At 35.9% G+C, this 18,768-nt stretch overlaps 1 protein-coding gene across 2 annotated transcripts in view; it reads right to left on the bottom strand.

Annotated features, from left to right (window-relative positions):
• PRKG1 (protein kinase cGMP-dependent 1) overlaps positions 1-18,768 on the bottom strand; it is a gene marked incomplete at both ends in the record, with an annotated part of 1,181,231 nt that overhangs the window by 1,009,694 nt on the left and 152,769 nt on the right. For both annotated transcript variants that reach the window (XM_082854343.1, XM_082854342.1), the window contains one exon: positions 12,397-12,563. In XM_082854343.1, coding sequence (XP_082710469.1) covers positions 12,397-12,563 — 167 coding nt within the window. The remainder of the gene's footprint in view (positions 1-12,396; positions 12,564-18,768) is intronic.

Here is an 18,768-nt window from a genome sequence, read left to right as displayed (position 1 = left end):
TAAGTGAGAAATAAGCACAGGGTGAAGCCACTTTCTTCTCCAAAAATGCTGATTGGATTAAAAGACTGTATTTAAAGTCTAATTACCAAAAAAAAAAAGTATAATTACCAAAAAAAAATTACCAAAAACAAAAAGACTGTATTTAAAGTCTAATTACCAAAAAAAAAAAAAAAATCAGTATCCTATTACACTAAATCAGGATAATCACTGGGGAACTCAATTCGATTCCCAAATCTTAAACGTTAGAAGGTGTGCAAACAGAACCTACAAAATGCCTCAAGAATACCTTTCAAAACTGTGAAATGGAATGTAATTAACAGGATAATAAGCACTTCAATGGAACTTACTCACCCACTGTTGATACGTATTGGCTATTTGCTCTAGATTTAAATGCCAGCCCTTACAGAAAATTTTGTTTCTAATGTACCAAGACTTTATTTAAAAAACCATTTGTTTTGTAACATGGTCCTATTTCTGTGCTATTTGAAGGCTGGGGAGTTGATATCTGATATTTTGAACCTTAAACTAATCCTCGATTGTTTTCTGAAACAAACATCCAATTGGTCATATTTGTCTTCAGGTCATATAGCTTAAGGCAGTGGTTCTCAAACTTTTATCCTCAAAACCTCTTTGCATTATGAAAAATTACTGAAAACCTCAAAAAGCTTTTGCTTACATGGGCTGCATTTATCGATATTTATTCCATTAAACCTTAAAACTGAGAATTTTTGTAAATAGTCATTCTCTTGAAAATAATAAACTTATTACATGTTCAAATATAGTTTTAAATAAAATTAACTACATTTTAAAAACAAAAAATTTAATAGGAACCATCCCACTGTTTTATACTTTTTGGAAATCTAATTGATGTCTGGCTCAATAGAAGACAGCTGCACTTTCTGCTTCTGTATTCAACCTGCTGCTGTATCTCACATATCGTGTGGCTTCTGCAAAACTCTACTGTACACTCATGAGAGAATGAGACAGAAGACAATAACATGCTCATGTTATTATGAAAATAGGTTTGACCTCAAGGAGCCCCTAAAAGGGTCCACAGACTACACTTTGAGAATTGCTGCCTTCAGGATACTAGTTTGTACAAAGTAGGAAGAAATTTTCAGTTTTCTGTGAGGATTTTTCATGGATAATTTTAAAATATTTATGAACGTTTGTATCTATGATTTACCTACTTAACCTGCGGCATGTAAAACAACTATAATTATAAGAGAACTACTTTCATCAATCTTCCTCCTATGCTTGGTTTAGTTATAATTCTTGTACCGCCACAATCTGACCTCTTAACTGAGCTTTCAGACGTGTATCCACTGTCATCAACTTGAAATCTCCAGTGGGACGTCTAATAGGCACCTTGACTTCACCTTGTCACAACAGAATTCTTGATTTACTTTCTTAAACACGAACACCTCTCACTTTTTCCCATCTTGGAAAATGGCACCACCATTACCCAACTATTTAAATCAAAAACCTAAAAGTCATTCCTAATTTCTCTTTCTTTCTCACCCATATCACAACTGTGAGCTGCAGAATATACCACACTTCCCGCATCTCCCACACTGCCATCCAAGCCCAAGCCAACATCATAGTTTGCTTGGATTACTGCTATAGCCCCCCAAATGGTATCCCTGTTGCTCCCACCACTTTACAACACATGTTTTCCAACCTCTGATTATTAGTGCCATCCTTTTTTTTTTTTTTTTACCTATTAAACATAAATCAAACCAGGTCCCATCTCAACCTAAACCCCTAAATCTCTTGGAATAAAAAATCAACTACTTATTGGGTACCACATGTGACCTTGCCTCTGCCAACCTTTCCAACCTTAACTCATGCCATTGCCATCTTTCTGTCTCTAACATTTCCCCACCTTGTAGCTTTACTACTTGCCGTTGTCTGACCTCATCTGGAATCCTGTATCCACACTTTTGCATCTGGCTCCTTCTTGTCATTCAGGTTTCAACTCAAATGTTCCCCTTGCAGCAAAACCTTCCCTGAGCCACCCAATCATTACGACACCCACCTTCATGATTCTCTCTTACATCATCCTGTTGTATCTAATGTATTCATAGCACTGATCACTGTCTGAATGTATTTGCTTGCCTCCATGCTTCTTCTTTGTCCTTTTCCCCTATTACCATCACCAGGATGGAAACTCTAGAAGAGAAGGGGCCGTGTATGTCTTGTTCACTATTACATCCTCAGTGCCCACTGAGATATAGTCAGCATCGAGGAGGTAGTTTTTAGGAATCGAAATTGAGAAATGAATAATCAAATAAATGAACTAGTAAATCATAGTAAGGAAACTATTGAAGAACTTCATTGAAAACTTTCTTTGCTATTCTCAATTGTTGAAGGAAATACAAAGAATTTCATATATTCATGAACTACATTCAGTTAAATCCAAGCTCTGCTTTATCTATAACACCCTTTCTACTTTTGTAGAAACACACCATATGGAGGGAGAGAAAGTATGGTAGTTCAGCAACGCCTGCTATGTATATATGTAACCTAATTCTCAACACAAAGAAAAATCTGCTGAAACATTTTTCCTATTTCATATGCCTTTGACCTTTACAACTGATAAACTTATATAAAAATTCAAATTCATAGGATTAAATGAAATTTCAAAACTTTCTGTACAAGTCATCTTAATTTGCTTTGAAGAGAATGGTCTGCACAATGGTGCTCAAAAACCTACAAACCAAGTGTTTTTTCTTTGCAGACTAATTTTAAATCACATGAGAGCCTTATCATCAATACTTATCATTAATCTTCTGCTTTTCTTGTAAATTTGATTTTAATCATTTATAGAATCCTATATATGATACTACCACCACCCCATCATCTCCTGGAAGATAAGCCGAACTCTGAGAATGGATAACTTCACGTAAATTCATGTACATGGGCACAAAGTACAAATATGTGTGTATTTCCAACAGGGTGAGTCAATACAAATCTTTGCACCAGAAATCTTTTAAATATGGCTTTAATTTGACGGCATGTACCATTATTGAATGAACCATCGGAGAAAGCATAGATCTACCTTAAGAATATGCTGAAGGTATTAAATATTCTAAACCATTATGAAATGCAATGTAATAAAAGAGTAATGTAAAATGATGGTCTATAAACATGAGCCAAATATAAAATGTAACACTGAATTATGTTCTTATTGTCATAAAAATGAAAAAAATTGATGAGTATGTGAATGGCTTTTAATGAAAGTTATTACAATAGGCTATTAACTAAGTTCTACTGGGAATAAATGCTCACTCACTCTCTTCTTTTTACCAGTAGGGAATAAATGATCTTTTAAAGAAGCATACTCGATTTTGAAGGAAAATTTTAAACACTATTAATTAGGATTTTATGAAAAATTTTGGTTTCTCTCTGAAAATACACCATTGTGTATTTGTGAAATGGAAAACCACCTTTCATAAGAGTTTGGCCACCTTCACTAGATGCTTTTTCTAATATGGCTTTCCTATTGATAAATTAACAGAGTAACTTGCTTTGATATTGAAAAGTGTACAGAATAACTTAACTCTTCCAGTTAAGTTACACAAGATTGCAAAGAGCAAATAAAAAGTAAATGTTTGGGTTTAAAAGCATTCGCTCACATATATTCTTATGAATAACTATAAGATAGTTTTGGATACAAAGAAAGCTACTTAATTTGGTAAAGTTGGGCAAATTAGGCAAAAAAATGGTATTAAATAAATCATTAATGTAAATATACTCAGTAACAAGTCCTTGATACTTTAAATATGCATGAAATGTGGATTCTCAGGAATTGATTTTAATACCATTTTAAGTCATCTATCATAATTCTAAATCTGGGCACTTCTGCAGGAGCTTTGCTACAAAAATATTTTCATTTTCATCAGAAAGGAGTTTATGGAAGGGCCTAAATATAAAATATAAAGATCATTATATAAATATAAATACCAAAACATAAAGATCAGACTCAGAACGCAACCTTCCAAAGGTACAGTAGTTAAATTCAGATAAAATATGTGCAATTACAGGCTGCGTTCCTCAAATGCGGAGTCATGGGAGAATTCCAATAAGGACTTCAGAGACCCATTTCAATCTTTCCTGGAGTGGGGGGGGGGGGGTGGGTGGGCTGTTGCCATGGTAGTCACACCAGGCAGTCTCACTGTGCTGGGAAGTAGCGCCCATCTTCCCTGCCCTTTGAGAGTGTGCCAAAACGATTACTAACCGTTCAAGGATTTTTCATTAGAGGGATGGATATTAAAAGCATTAGTCTATCTAGCCCCCCCACAAAAATCACTGAAAATCTTGTTAAAGTCCCTGAAGAAATACATCTGTGAGTTCTTAAAATGAGCCCTCAACAATTTTAGAATCCTGTTTATTGTTCAGCATGCAAACTTCTCAACAGTTCCATGAAAGGATGGCTGAAGTAAATTTCACCTCATTAGCAAGAAATCAATGTGTTCTTACACTATTGTCAAGAAGGTACTAATCCACATTTTCTTTTCATTTTTTCAGCTACGCTGATTTTGGTTTTCATTTTCATCAAAAATATATTTTTAAACTTTCAAATTTGCCATTCTCTCAAAATTGAAGAATGGATATAGTGATATTTTAGCAAAATGAGTCCACACAGAAGTAAATCCCGTAACTGTTGTGAAGAAAAAAAGATAGTTGTACCTTTTTAACATAATCCATGATCTGTTGTACCAATTTCAGATTAATTTTTTTGAAAAAAATTGATGGCTTTTCAACTATCATCTCAAAAAATAAGCATAGCAAGTTTTAATTATTTTGGCTTTCAGGAGTCTTCAAAAGTAGGAAAAGCTACACTCTTCACTTTCTTTTTCACCATTAATAATTTAGAAAGAAAATGGAGAACTATACATTAGTATAACCACAACGTGATAAGGCTTATTTTACAAAATCAAACAAGGACTTCAGTAGCCAAATCAATATTAAGAATGCTATCCTTCAAAATATGTCATTTTTGGATAATGATGTTCTTGATCAAACTTCTTTAATTTTTCTTGAATTATACAAAAAATGTCATTACTTTATAGTGGTGCATACACATACACCCTTACAAACTTTAGCCAAAAAAAATATTAATCACTTACCCCCATTCATCAAATCTGTCACTAAACGGCTTGTGATTATTTCCAAATGTAAAATCTACCCTCACGGGGAAAAGAAATCGCTATCATCAAGCATATTCAAAAACATATTTACTGTCCCCTAAGGACAACTTATACAGAATTCTTTAAATATGTGGGAAAAAAAGGACACAGAAGCTAAAATGTACTGCCTTTCCAGCTTCCTGCTTTGAAAGAGACAACTCTCCTTTAGATTACAAATGTGGATATATTCCTTAAAGATAATACCTCACCTGCCTAACCTACTACACACATGCCTTCACGGACACACACATACTCATACACACATATGTGGGCATGAGAAACACTGCCTTCCAGGATTTCTTACAGAGATACAAAAAGCACAGACCAAGAAGAAGACTGATATATTCGACTATATTAAAATTAGTAACTTCTGTTCCTCAGAAGATACTCACAAAGTAGTAAAACTACAAGCTATATAGATGGGAGAAAAATATTTGCAATGCATGTAATTGACAAGGATTAAACTCCAAAATATGTAAAGTCAACCAACCGACAAAAAAATGGGCAGAAGACTCCAACAGACACTTTATAGAACACAAACTGCATATAAACACATGAAAAGATGCTCAACCTCATTAGTAATCAGGAGCAACATAACTGGAAACAATCCAAATATAATCAATAGCAGAAAGGATAAAGAAATTGGGTATAAAATAGTGGGAGCTGATATTGAAAAAAAAGTGAAGTAGCAGAAGAATACAGGCAGTATTACTAGATTTATATAATATGAAATACAAAAACATTCCAAAGTAAACATGCACATTGTATACAGGGGTGGGTTTTTAAGAAGAAACTTTTGGAGGGCGGGGCTCTCATAAACTAACCTGTAAGGTACTTGTTCAGAGAAAACACAGACTCAGAATCTTGGAGCTTGGGAAAGGGATTAGGAGATGTGTTCAATTCAGCCACAGGGAACCACCCCCCTCCACCCACACAAACTTTATCCAAGCAGATGCTATGTAGTCACTGCTAGAGTGCCTCCTGAGATGGGGTTCTTGCCATGACATCAGGTTGCTTCATCACTTCTAGAACGTATTAATTAGCAGAATATTGATTCTCAAGGAGACCCAGTGTAAGCTCCCTTATAACTTGTATTTTCTTTGGTCATCTAGATTCATGAAGACCAACTCCCTTTTCATGTGAGAGTGTTTTCAGCTTTTAAAAACAGTTATTCTCTCCTCCTGAACCTTTCATCTGTACATGATATGGCAACTTGCTAAAAATAAATGTTATGCTTCCTGCACTCGCTCAAGTATATTCAAGTCTTTTTGAAAGGTTGGCACCCCAAAATAAACATGATACCCCATGGGGCATCTAACTGTCTCAGTTCCCTGTTCTTGCCATTAACTCCATAACTAAAATACATTTTAATATTCACATTTAAAACTTCCAGATTCCCTTTGCTTATAACTTTTCTCCAAATAGATATTTTGGTTTTATATAAGCAGTTGTTAAAAAACAAAATTCAACTGAGTAAATTTTAAAGATCTTACTGGTTTTAATTAATGGTTCATGAATTGGGCAGTATTCAATCAAGTAAATACGAAAGAAGTCCTAAGGACCTGTGCAAAATAAAAGGCTTTTATAGGCAGAAGGGAGCAGGAACAAGGAAGCGATATTAGACAAAAAAGTGGATTGGTTATGGCAAGGTTAATTTCCTTTTAGGGGATGTCAGGGGCCTACCAGGCAGATTACCTAACTACTGCTAATTAGGTGACTCCTGATTGACTGGTTTAAGATTCCATTTCTGGGAGAGCCAAAACTATAACTGAGTCTCAATTTGGTGACATGGGGCTTAGCATAAGTGGATGCATTCAGGGCCTGTTGTCTTATTTTTAACACAGCACATCAGCTTGTTCTTTATCATTAACATGATAAGCTTGGTCCTGTAAAAGGACTGCAAAAATAACTTTAAGTGCATTGATATTTTAACTATTCTAACCACAGCTTTCAGATGAACATGAAAAACTCAAAAGGCCAAAAGGCAACACCTGATTTTGGAGAATAAAATGGTCTGTTTCTCATGTTAAATTTACTGAACTAATTCATATGAAAATGCATTCAACTCCCTCGTACTCTCAGGTAGTGTTTTGAATGCCAACTGACATGGTGAAGCTCTTCATTAGTGTTCAATTTTACATAAAAATTCCTCTTTGAATGTCAGCTTTCGTATGTTATTTAATCATAAAAACAGTAAAAATGTTTCGGGGATGGGATGCGGGTGGGAGAGAACTTGCAGTGTGAAGTTGTATAAGTTTACTGTTGATGGTGGGTGGCCAGCATGGTCCATTATCCATGTTGAAGAATAGTGTTGGACATCAGCTCAACAAGCAGACCTGGTATCAACCGACTCGCTGGAAAGGGAAGCAGATGACCAGTCCTCAGAAGACAAAAGGGAAACCTCAGTGCAATAACAACAGAACCTTGAGAGATGATGCGAATAATCACAGATCACTTAGAATTAGTGTACAAAAGGCCTATTTAAAAAATCACTTGTGTGATGAGTTGAAAGAATTGTTCCTTCTTATGGAAGTACTTTTAAAAAACTGCAAGGAAAACAAAATCAGTGCTATTGATGGTAGACAGAAAAAGATTAAACCAAATCACAGTTATGCTTGCAGAAAGAAAGAAGGAACTAATAAGAGGAGAGGGATGGATATGAGACCATATATAAGGACTTAATAAAAGTCGTTATCATTAACAAGCACCTTGTGAAAAACAGCAACTTGATGGTTTCACTTAAAGGTTTAACTTAAAATAGCCAATAATCAAAGAACGCTAAACAGATACTTGCCATTTTCAGAAAACAAAATATAATCTATCTGCTTCCACAATGAAAGATCACAGGAAATATGATATCTCTAAGCAAATCAACCACTTCAATGGATATAAACTAGACATTTTTCACCACAAAAATATTAGATTCCTAGAGAAGGTGTTTGATTTACATAACCAATTCTCAATCACTAAATGAGAATTTCTTTTGGATGACAGTAGGCAGACGTTTATGTTTATGGGAAAAAAAGAGGGCAAGAATGTAAAGATATTAACAGGTATTACATCATAATTAAGGCCAATATCGATTGGTTTAAGAAAATAAGCTGTATTCAAGTATTTTGTAAGAGTCATTTATATATTTGAAAACATAATTAAAATATAAATCAAGCCTTAGCAACTTGATCCACTGCTGCCTTAAGTAACTAATACCAAAACAATTCTGATCAAAACTAGAAACTTCCACTAGCCAGTAACTGTAAATAACTGAAAGTCATACAACTCATTTTGCTTGAAAATACATGATATATTTACACTACCTCCAGATGATTTTTCCCCAGTCATCCTAATTGGTAAAGTCTTAACATATGACCATTCTCCTTTGTTAAAACGATGAGAAAATTTGGCATTTAGGTATGCAGTAATACTTGGGACACTGCCCAAGCTAAAACAAAAATCATTAAGGACACAGGTTAAACAAGTATTTTATGAAGAAAACTTCATTTAACTGAAGAGAGACAGGAAAAATTGGACTGATTTTTCATGTTAACTCCTGGGTGTTTTTCTGAATGTTTTGATAATATGCAAGTTTGTGAAAGATCCTCTATAGCCTATTCATCCACTGTTGCTAGGGTATACTCTATAAATATTAATAATGTTCACAGATGAAAAAGAATCCGTCTATATCAAGAAGGGTGCTATCTAAATTTTGAGAAGATTAAATGTGTTGATAAAAAACTAAGCAATAAAACATTTCCTCAATTAAAACATAAAAATTTAAATGATGGGTTTTTAAAAATTATTTTGACATGAGAATATTAGCATAAAATCAGCCAAACTTACATGGAACTGATTAGAATTATGGCTTAGGGACAGATCAGCATCAGGTTATAAGATCATGGTCATTTAGTGAGTTTAACTGAAGCAAACAACAGCATCATAGCAAAATCTGTGACTTTGAATACTGGTACCCTGTTTTTAAAAGCATAATTAAGATGACTTGCTATTTAGTCAATCTAGCAGTAAAAAGAAGATAAATAAAATATATTAAAATTAGCTTGATGCAATGGGGAAAAAATTAGTATATTTACCTTTACTTAGGGACGTCTGCCACAGGTATTTCTTCTTTATTTTGTTACAAATGTGTTTGTATGTATGAGTGAGTGCATGTGTGCATAAAATCTTTGTTTCCTTCTCTCTTATAAGTCCTTATCATATAACATAAGATGTATTGACTTTATACCATAGTATTTAAGTATTGTTAACTTTACATCATAGTATTTGATTTATGAGGTATTAAGGAGAAGAGTAAACACTACCCACGGACTTTGCATCCTTCTCTGGGAAAAGGGTTTGTTTGTTTTCATTGTACACAGGATCATTATGTCATGTTAGGCAGAAGTATGACCTTGTTACTGTCTTTACTTGGAGGCTGAGTATGGTTTAAGGAGATGTATATGGGTGCCAAGTTGACAAGGAATGGACCTGTGATGGTTAATTTTCCATGTCAACTTGCAAACCCATGACATCCAGATATTTGGTCAAACATTACACTAGACATTTCTGTGAAGGTATTTTTTTAGATGGAATTAACATTTAAATCATTAGTCTTTGAGTTAAAGCAGATTACTTTCTTAATGTTGGTAGACTTCATCCCATCAGTTGAAGGCCTTAACAGAAAAAAGACTGACCCCCCCTGAGGAAGGTGAATTCTGCCAGCAGTTGGCTTTCAGACTTGAGCTGTTGCATCAACCCTTCCCTGCGTCTCCAGCCTGCTGGCCTTACCCTGAGGATTTTGGACTTGCCAGCTTCCACAATCACGGAAGCCAATTACTTAAAATAAACCTCTCTCTCAGTACCCGGATACACAAACACACACACACCCTATTGGCTCTTTTTCTCTGGAGAACCCTCACTAATACATAGCCCTATAGTTAAGAGCTTGGGTTCTGAATCCAGATTACTTGGGTTCACTCCTAACTCTAAACCAGTTGGGCCTCAGTCTTCTCGTCTATAAAAGGGGATAATAAACATTAGCCCTTAACCTCACGGGATTACTTTGAGAATTAAATAAATTTTATACATGGAAACTGTTTAGAAAAAGCATGCTCTATATGTTGGACATTGAGTTCTAAAAACTCAATAAATATTAACTACGATTTCCAAGCTTCTTCTAATATAGCTAGTAAAGTTGCAGTTAGTCTTAGAAAACACAAATGGCGCGAGTAAAAAGAATTTTTTAGAAAAAATATACGAGGAATACTCAAAATACTCATTTCTTGAATGGAATATCAATAACGAACATTTGAAAATCGCTGAAGTGAAGTACACCCTGCTTTATACAATAGCTGTGTTCTTAAAAACGTACCTGCCAATAAAATACATAAATAATCAAATAATATGAAACTATTGATGTGTTATAATCTCATAAATACTTTAAACTTGGTTTCTAATTGTTAATAGTTCTTAACATTTTGCCTCTATATTTATATCCTCCACTTGGCCTCTATATATTTCGTCCATTTCTCTCATCCTTCCACATATACCCTTGCCCTATAATTTCACCTCCTTTCCCTGCAATTCTCTATCAAGTGTATATTGTTTGTGTTTTTGTTTATTGTATTTTGTTTTTGTTGGAAGAAAGCCTAGCCGAACATTTATGTCCTTCTGGCTTGAGGAAAACTTTATAACACTGACACAAAAGCTGAAAACTATAAAGAAATAAAAATGACAGAAATTAATACTTAAGTATCAGGTGCCTGATATATGTCAAAAAAGACCACAAAGAAAAATTAGTGTAGAAAGAACACTTCTTACATACTGTCAAGTATTTAATGGAAATATTAATACTGATCTTTTCTTCTTATTTATTTACTTTTTAACATCTTTATTGGAGTATAATTGCTTTACGATGGTGTGTCAGTTTCTGCTGTATAACAAAGTGAATCAGCTACGTATATGAATAATACTGATTGCTACTCTACAATGCTTTACACTTTACATTACACATCCACACAACTTATTCCATACTAACTTCATAACAATCCTACAAAGAAGTTAGAAAGCAAGTTTTTCAGCACAGGCACTAAGGACAGGTAATTCTTTGCTGTGGGTCGCTGCCCTGTTGAGTAGCACCCCTGGTCTTTACCTAATAGATGCTAGGAGACTCCCCCCACTTCCACACTCACTCACATTGCAACAACCAGATGTCTCCAGACATTGCCAAATGTCCCTGGGGAACAGAATCATCACCAGTTGAAAACCACTGCCAGAAAGAAATAGTATCTTCTTTTTTATAAGCCGGGTGAAACTCAGTGAAGTTGATTGACTTGCCCAAATACACCCCTCCTCTGAATGACCTAGAAACTTGACAGTTATAGGACTCTGCCATGAATGTTCTGGGTAAAACACGAACTGCCATCAGATAAATCGACTGTGATTTTTCTACGCCAACCGCCTTCTGTTACAGACATTTCTGAACTCACTTTCTTCTCCGCTAATTCAGTCATGATTTCTTCATGGCTTCTTTCTTCCTCCAAAAGGAAAACATGCCATCATAAATTTCAAGTTAGAAATACACATTATGAAAATTTACGTAAGCGCAGAACATATTTATACAGTGCATGCCTCGGGTTTTTTTCAAAGCAGTTTCTACCTTAGTTTGTGCAAGATTTATGAAGCAAGCTATTGCTCTTATTAATCAGGTGGCTAATATACCATCCAACCTTCATGATCTGCCTCTATCAGACACATATGAAACACTGAAAACATTCTCTTTTTATAGAAGCATCATAGCAGGAAACCTAGTCATATACTGGGAGGTAAAAGTAGAGCTGAAGACACTTTGATTATCTGACCAAAAATACTTCCAAGAGACTTGAGCTTTCATTGAAGCTTTGTGAGTTTGCTCAATGATCTGACAGTGTGTGGTCTTATTCAGTGCAATAAATAGCAATTCTTTCTTTCACGTTATCATCCTTCCCCCAGGTCTGAAAAAATACTAGATTCTCATATTAATAATTCTGAACACGAACACTTCAAATGATTAATCAACCACTAAGCAGTGTCCTACCTCTTTTCAAACTATTTCTCAACAACAACAAAAAGGAAAAACGGAATTGTATCGTGCAACGCATTGCCATCTGTGTGCAGGCTGATAAGACGGAAAGAGAATATTTGAATGTCAGAGGAACATAGTTACAAACCATACCTTCCATGACATACACCAGCGACCCCACATCTCCTTCTTTGATGATGCAGCTGTCTTTGCCGTACTCCACTGGGTACATACAGTCCACAATCTCTTGGATCTGTGACAGCTCCAAGTTCTTCATAAAGTCGTTGTCAAGGATGGCTTCCTTTATAAGATCCTTGGACCTATGGTAAGAGAGGGAAGATTTACTGGCAGAGCTGACAAGCGCTTTCACCGTTTGTGGAGTTGAGCAGAGCCAGACAGCGTTCAGGCACACTACAAAGGCATTTTCTTGTTAGGAAGCCGATAGTTTCCTGACAGACCTGAGAACAAAGTAACTCCATGGCAGCAGGAAAGACATTAAGAAATTTTCCTTTAAGTAAAATATCATTTAATGTATATGGGACCGACAAACAAGCAAAACCATACAATTCCATTTTGTTTTACTTGTTTTACTTATTATTATTATTATTGTTTTGTGTGTTTGTTTGCGGTACACGGGCCTCTCACTGTTGTGGCCTCTCCCGTTGCAGAGCACAGGCTCCAGACGCGCAGGCTCAGCGGCCATGGCTCACGGGCCCAGCCGCTCCGCGGCATGTGGGATCCTCCCGGACCGGGGCACGAACCCGTGTCCCCTGCATCGGCAGGCAGACTCTCAACCACTGCGCCACCAGGGAAGCCCTTTACTTATTATTATACACAATTTGTTTACTTATTTTTTTGTGTGCCTCTTCCACTAGACTTTATGCTCTGTGAGGGCAGGGATCATTTTTAGCTTTTTCTCTACTATATGCCCAGTGTCTACTACAATGCCAGTTACAGTACAGGTGCTCAAGAAATATGCTGGATTTAAGAAAACAGTAAAGAATTGGATACTTAATTAGCTGTTTGGAAAAACTGGTATAAATGTGACAGTTCTTTATCCATACCTCATGCTTCTTTAGAGAAAATTTATTTCTTCAAGAAGCTTAAACTGAGGTAACTAGGCAGATAAAACTGTACTGAACAAGATGTTTTAAACACAATATGGTTTACACATGGGATTAAACAGGTAGTCGGCAGGAAAAATATTTACAAATTCTATAATTGGGATTCAGTGGTTAACAGGGAAGTTTTGCAGAACTAGAAATATGGTGATCATTTGATTCTCTGGGATAAGAAGTTTCAAATAAATTCCTAAGGATACAAAACTCAAAGTAAAGAGAAACCGAGAAATATTTTGTCAGGAGTTATACAATCAGAGTACTGTCAGAAAAGTCAGAAACTGGATAAGACAAAAGCAAAGTCCTTAGCAACACAGAGCGTAAGCAACACATTTGGAATTTTATGTGAAAAGTCTTCATTTGAAAAGCATCTGACTACAAGCTGGTCCTTGTTCACATTTGCTTAACGAGTGGCTTTCAGGGAAGTGACCTGCAGTAGTGAATACTGACTACGGCATTAGCACTCCTCAGTTCTTCCTGTTTTCTGTTCTAGACCTCAGTCTAACTGATCTAGCCTTCTCACATTATGTTTTGTAATGATTTGATTTTAAGTAGTAAAAAGGTATACATAAAAAATTAAAACAATATAAAATTTATCAACATGAAAAATATACCTAGAATGGACTGTTATGATGCAATTAAATTGTTTATGAAGAGTGTGAACAGCATGGAAAAAATCTTATACTATTTTTAAGTGAAAAAGCATGAAACAGATTGTTTTTAGAACACAAAAGCACGTGTGTGTGAAATGTAAAGAAAATAGGCTTTCAAATTAGATATATTTGGGTCCCAATCCTAGTGCTGTTATGTGTTAAAACCTTGAGCAGGTTGTTTTACTTTTCTGAATTTCCACTAACTTGGAAAAAATATCTGCATTACCATGCTCATAGCAGAATTATTTGCAATAGCCAAGACCTGAAAACAACCTACGCATCCACTGATGGATGAATGGATGAAGTAGTTGTGGCATGTATATATAGATAGAGATAGAGATACACAATGGAATATTATTCAGCCATAAAAAATGAGAAAATCCTACCATTTGTAACTACACAGATGAATCTTGAAGGCATTATGCTAAGTGAAATAAATCAGACAGAGAAAGAAAAATACTGTATGATCTCACTCTATGTGGAATCAAATTTTAAAAAAAACTCATAGAAAAAAGAGATCAGACTTGTGGTTACCAGAGGTGGTGTGGCGGGGAGGGGGAATCTGAGGAAGGTAGTCAAAAGGTACAGACTTCCAGTTATAAGATAAATAAGTACTAGTGACATAATATACAAAATAATGACTATAGTTAACATTACTGCATGATACAAAGGAAAGTTGTTAAGAGAGTAGATCCTAAGAATTTTCATCACAAGGATAATTATTTGAATTTTCTTTTTCTCTATATGAGATGATGGATGTTAACTAAACTTACTGTGATAATCACCTCCCAATATAGGTAAACAAATCATCATGCTGTACACTTCAAATTTCTATGGTGATGAATATCAATTATTTCTTAATAAAACTGGAAAAACTATGTGAAGACTGGTAAAAATATAATGTTACTTTGAGTAAATGGTGGGTGAAAAGGTGGTGGTAGTAACTGCAGTTGCAGTAATAGGAAGAATAGTAATAGAGTATACAGTCATGACTTGAAACAGTATCAGAAGGAAATAAAATTCTGGCATTGGTTGCCTTTGTTGACAGAATTATATTTTTTCTTTCTACTTTTCTCTATAAAATTTTCTAGAATGGGCATGCTTTTTTTATATGGAAAAACTCTTTAATTTCAAAGGCAGTTTATTAAAAGTAACTCTGCTATGAGGAAAAATAAAAATAATAATCTATTTCTCATTTAAATAATGAATTAGATACTTAATTTTTTTTTTTTTTTTTTTTTTGGTGGTACGCGGCCCTCTCACTGTTGTGGCCCCTCCCGTTGCGGAGCACAGGCTGCGGACACTCAGGCTCAGCGGCCACGGCTCACAGGCCCAGCCGCTCCGCGGCATGTAGGGATCTTCCCAGACTGGGGCACGAACCCGTGTCCCCTGCATCGGCAGGCAGACTCTCAACCACTGCGCCACAAGGGAAGCCCTAGATACTCAATATTGGTTGACTGTTATTGTCATATTCAATACTACTCTTTTCAATAGATTCTCTTTCACATGGCCTGTGTCTAAATACTAATGGCAGGAATGTTCACCTGATAAACAGATGGTGATGGATGGCCAGTGGTTAAGAACTTCAGAGTCTTCAGAATAGACTGTACTTAAAAAGTCCTGTTTGTGAGACTTTTACTTTAGTTTGATAGGACTATTTAACTGTATGTTTCTTTTAATTTATTTTTTAATTCTGGCTTGCTAAAACTTTATTTTTCCTGAGGCAAAGAGTTGTTTCCCTTGAGTATTCAACACAAGATGCAAAACTTTGTCCCCATCTATGATTTTCATAAAATCTCTTTTCTTAATTATCTTCACCATTCCTGACCTCGAGAATACCAGTAGCAACTTCATAGTGACTCCTGAGATCTACTGTTCTACTAATGATCTACTTTTCCAAATAACAGGACTTATTTGATCTTTAAGAAATTAATTTTAATCACATTGCATAATATTCTCTTTCCTACAAATTCCTTTATTTTCATTGAGTCAGAGAGTAAGGCCATCAATTGGTTCATATTTTTTAATATAATAAAAACTAGATATTATAAATCCCAGAATACCAACTTGTTTAGCTACAGATGATATCTTATCCTTTGGGAAATAATAATAGTGTTCCATTAAAATCTAAGTCCTAGAAATGCTGCAACATTAAAAATAAAGCCCTCTTCCAAGAAGATAATTAGCTACATCCAAAGATAATTGAAGAAAGCCACCTTCTCTCTTCTCATAAACGGTACAACTAACCTGTTTTATAAAGACATCAGAAAAGACAACATAATGCAGTCTTACACAATCCCTTAGAATTTTCCAACTTTTCCAAGTGCTTATCACAAACTGGAGGGGAGGGGGGAACTTCAGGATGCTCTTACTTCTCCAATTTCATTTTTTTGTTTTGTTTTGTTTTGTTTTGCGGTACGCGGGCCCCTCGCTGTTGTGGCCTCTCACTGTTGTGGCCTCTCCCGTTGCGGAGCACAGGCTCCAGATGCGCAGGCTCAGCGGCCATGGCTCACGGGCCCAGCCGCTCCGCGGCATGTGGGATCTTCCCGGACCGGGGCACGAACCCGTGTCCCCTGCATCGGCAGGCGGACTCCCAAGCACTGCGCCACCAGGGAAGCCCCAATTTCATTTTAAATGGAGGACATTCAATCTCAAGTCCCTGAAGAAACAAACTGGAGGCTTTCAAACATGCCTTTGTGTTACTTTAAAACAAACTGAGAAATATAGGACCTACGTCTTATCATATATCCCTTCACAGAGATATTGTCCAATGACATTTGCCTCTGAAACATCCCAAATAATCCCTCTCTGCCTTCACAGAGTAATGTAACTCAAAGATGTTCTTGTCAGTGAGTAATATTTAAAGCCCTGCCTCTTCGTGTAATTTTCCTTTAAGTCGTTTCCAATTGAAGGCTCAAAATCTTAGGGCAACTCTCATTAGTGTCCACTTGCTCCAACATTATAAACCATAATCAATCAGAGCCTCCACCTAACTCTTCTTGGAATCTTTTCCTTTCCCTAAAGAAACAGTCTAACACGCTCACTGTAACTAAGACATGATGCTACATATGCGATCAGCTGAGTTGTGTTATCAGTATGAGAGCTGAGGAAAGCTGCTAGCACAAGTTCCCGAAGGTGGTTAACTGCCCTAACCCCGAGTATATAGCTTAAGAACATTTTGACCTGAAAGGCGTAAGAAGCAAATGCAAAGATCTTGATTTTTTATCCTTCCTGTCTGCTTCTGTGTACAAATAATCTATTTAAAAAACAAAAACAAAAACAACTTCTTCCATGCCCCAAATTTGTGACAGTTTAATGCAAACGACCATAAAGGTGACTTGGTTATTTCGAGTTGGCCCTATTGATTTGTCATCATCCAATTGTCAGTCTCTGAAATATTGGCTATATATAATGGTGCGCTGCTAAATGCACTCTCCAGGAAAAAAAGAAAGCCCTGGTTTGTAGTGTTTGCCAATTTCCATGGTATAAATACTCCCACTATAGCCAATTTCAAGCTACTAATGTAAAGTCAACCTGCTTGCAAAAAATTCCTGAAAATTTAACAAGCAGTTCTTATATGAGCCAGTACGTTGGCTCCAACACATCAGATATAGATTCTTTTTCTAACACCCTAAGAACTTAGTGTGCCTTAATTTATAAATGCTAAAACTAACATGATGATTCTTTCCTTCCTTAAAAATTTTATTAGGTGGTATAATATCCCCAGATAACTTTACGGCAGGATTAGCAACAGGTCTTCCAAAATTTCAATTTTAAGGAAATGAATTGGAGAGCCCACTTCCCCATTTACTTATTGCAGAGAGAGTTCCTGAATAGACTCAAAGACTAATTGTCTTTCTACACAATCTTAGATAAAAACGGGCAATTCTGAGGTGAGCATAGGGAAACATACAGCTACTTCTCTAACAAGAGAGATGACATTATTCACTATTAATAAACAGAGCCTCATTAGTTTTCTCGACATTAATAAAAGGCTATTCTACATTGTGGTTATCATGTAGTAGCTTGCAATATCTATGTAGCACTAGTGTTATTTCAAAGAGTGGGGAATGTTGTTGCAGACCAAAGTGTCAGGAAGGCTTCTCTGAGCTGAGGACTGCATGATGATAGGATCCAACCAAGCCAAGATCACGGAGAAGAGCGTTCTGGGTAAAAGAAAAAACACATACAAAGGTCCGGAGGTTGGAAGGAACTTGATGTGTCCAATTGGTTCAGGAAGGAGACCTGTGTGGCTGAGGCACAGAGTGAGCTAGAAGGAAAGGGAAAGGAGAATGACATTGCAAAGGGAAGCAGGAATCAGGTCTCATACGGTCTTGAAGGCTGTGGTAAAAGAGTTTTATTTCATTCTAAAGCCTTAAGAATACAGTGAAGGGTTGATTATAAGAAGAGGTATGACTTAAGGTAATATACCTGACATAAAGAATAAATAATATAAATTTACTTTAAAATGTTACTGAGTTCATAGAGGCTTCTGTCATATTTCATCACTTAACAGATACCCAAAGCATCACTTATTATCCTATTAATGAGTTCTTATAACTGAACCTCTCGGGACCACTGTCTCACAACTCTTACATTTACCTGAACTTCAAATCACCGACTGTCATGCAACTCTTGCATGTTAGAAGAGAACACGGTCTCATCTCCAATTTCCAGCTATCTCCAGTGGCCTAAAAGCAATTCACTCTCCCTTCACAGCCTCTCTTTAGATTAGTTTCCCCCTGAGCACATCC

This window comes from Leucopleurus acutus (assembly GCF_964270905.1).
Source record: "Leucopleurus acutus genome assembly, chromosome: 14".
Lineage (NCBI taxonomy): Eukaryota > Metazoa > Chordata > Mammalia > Artiodactyla > Delphinidae > Leucopleurus > Leucopleurus acutus.
This window is presented reverse-complemented; position numbering and strand designations above follow the sequence as displayed.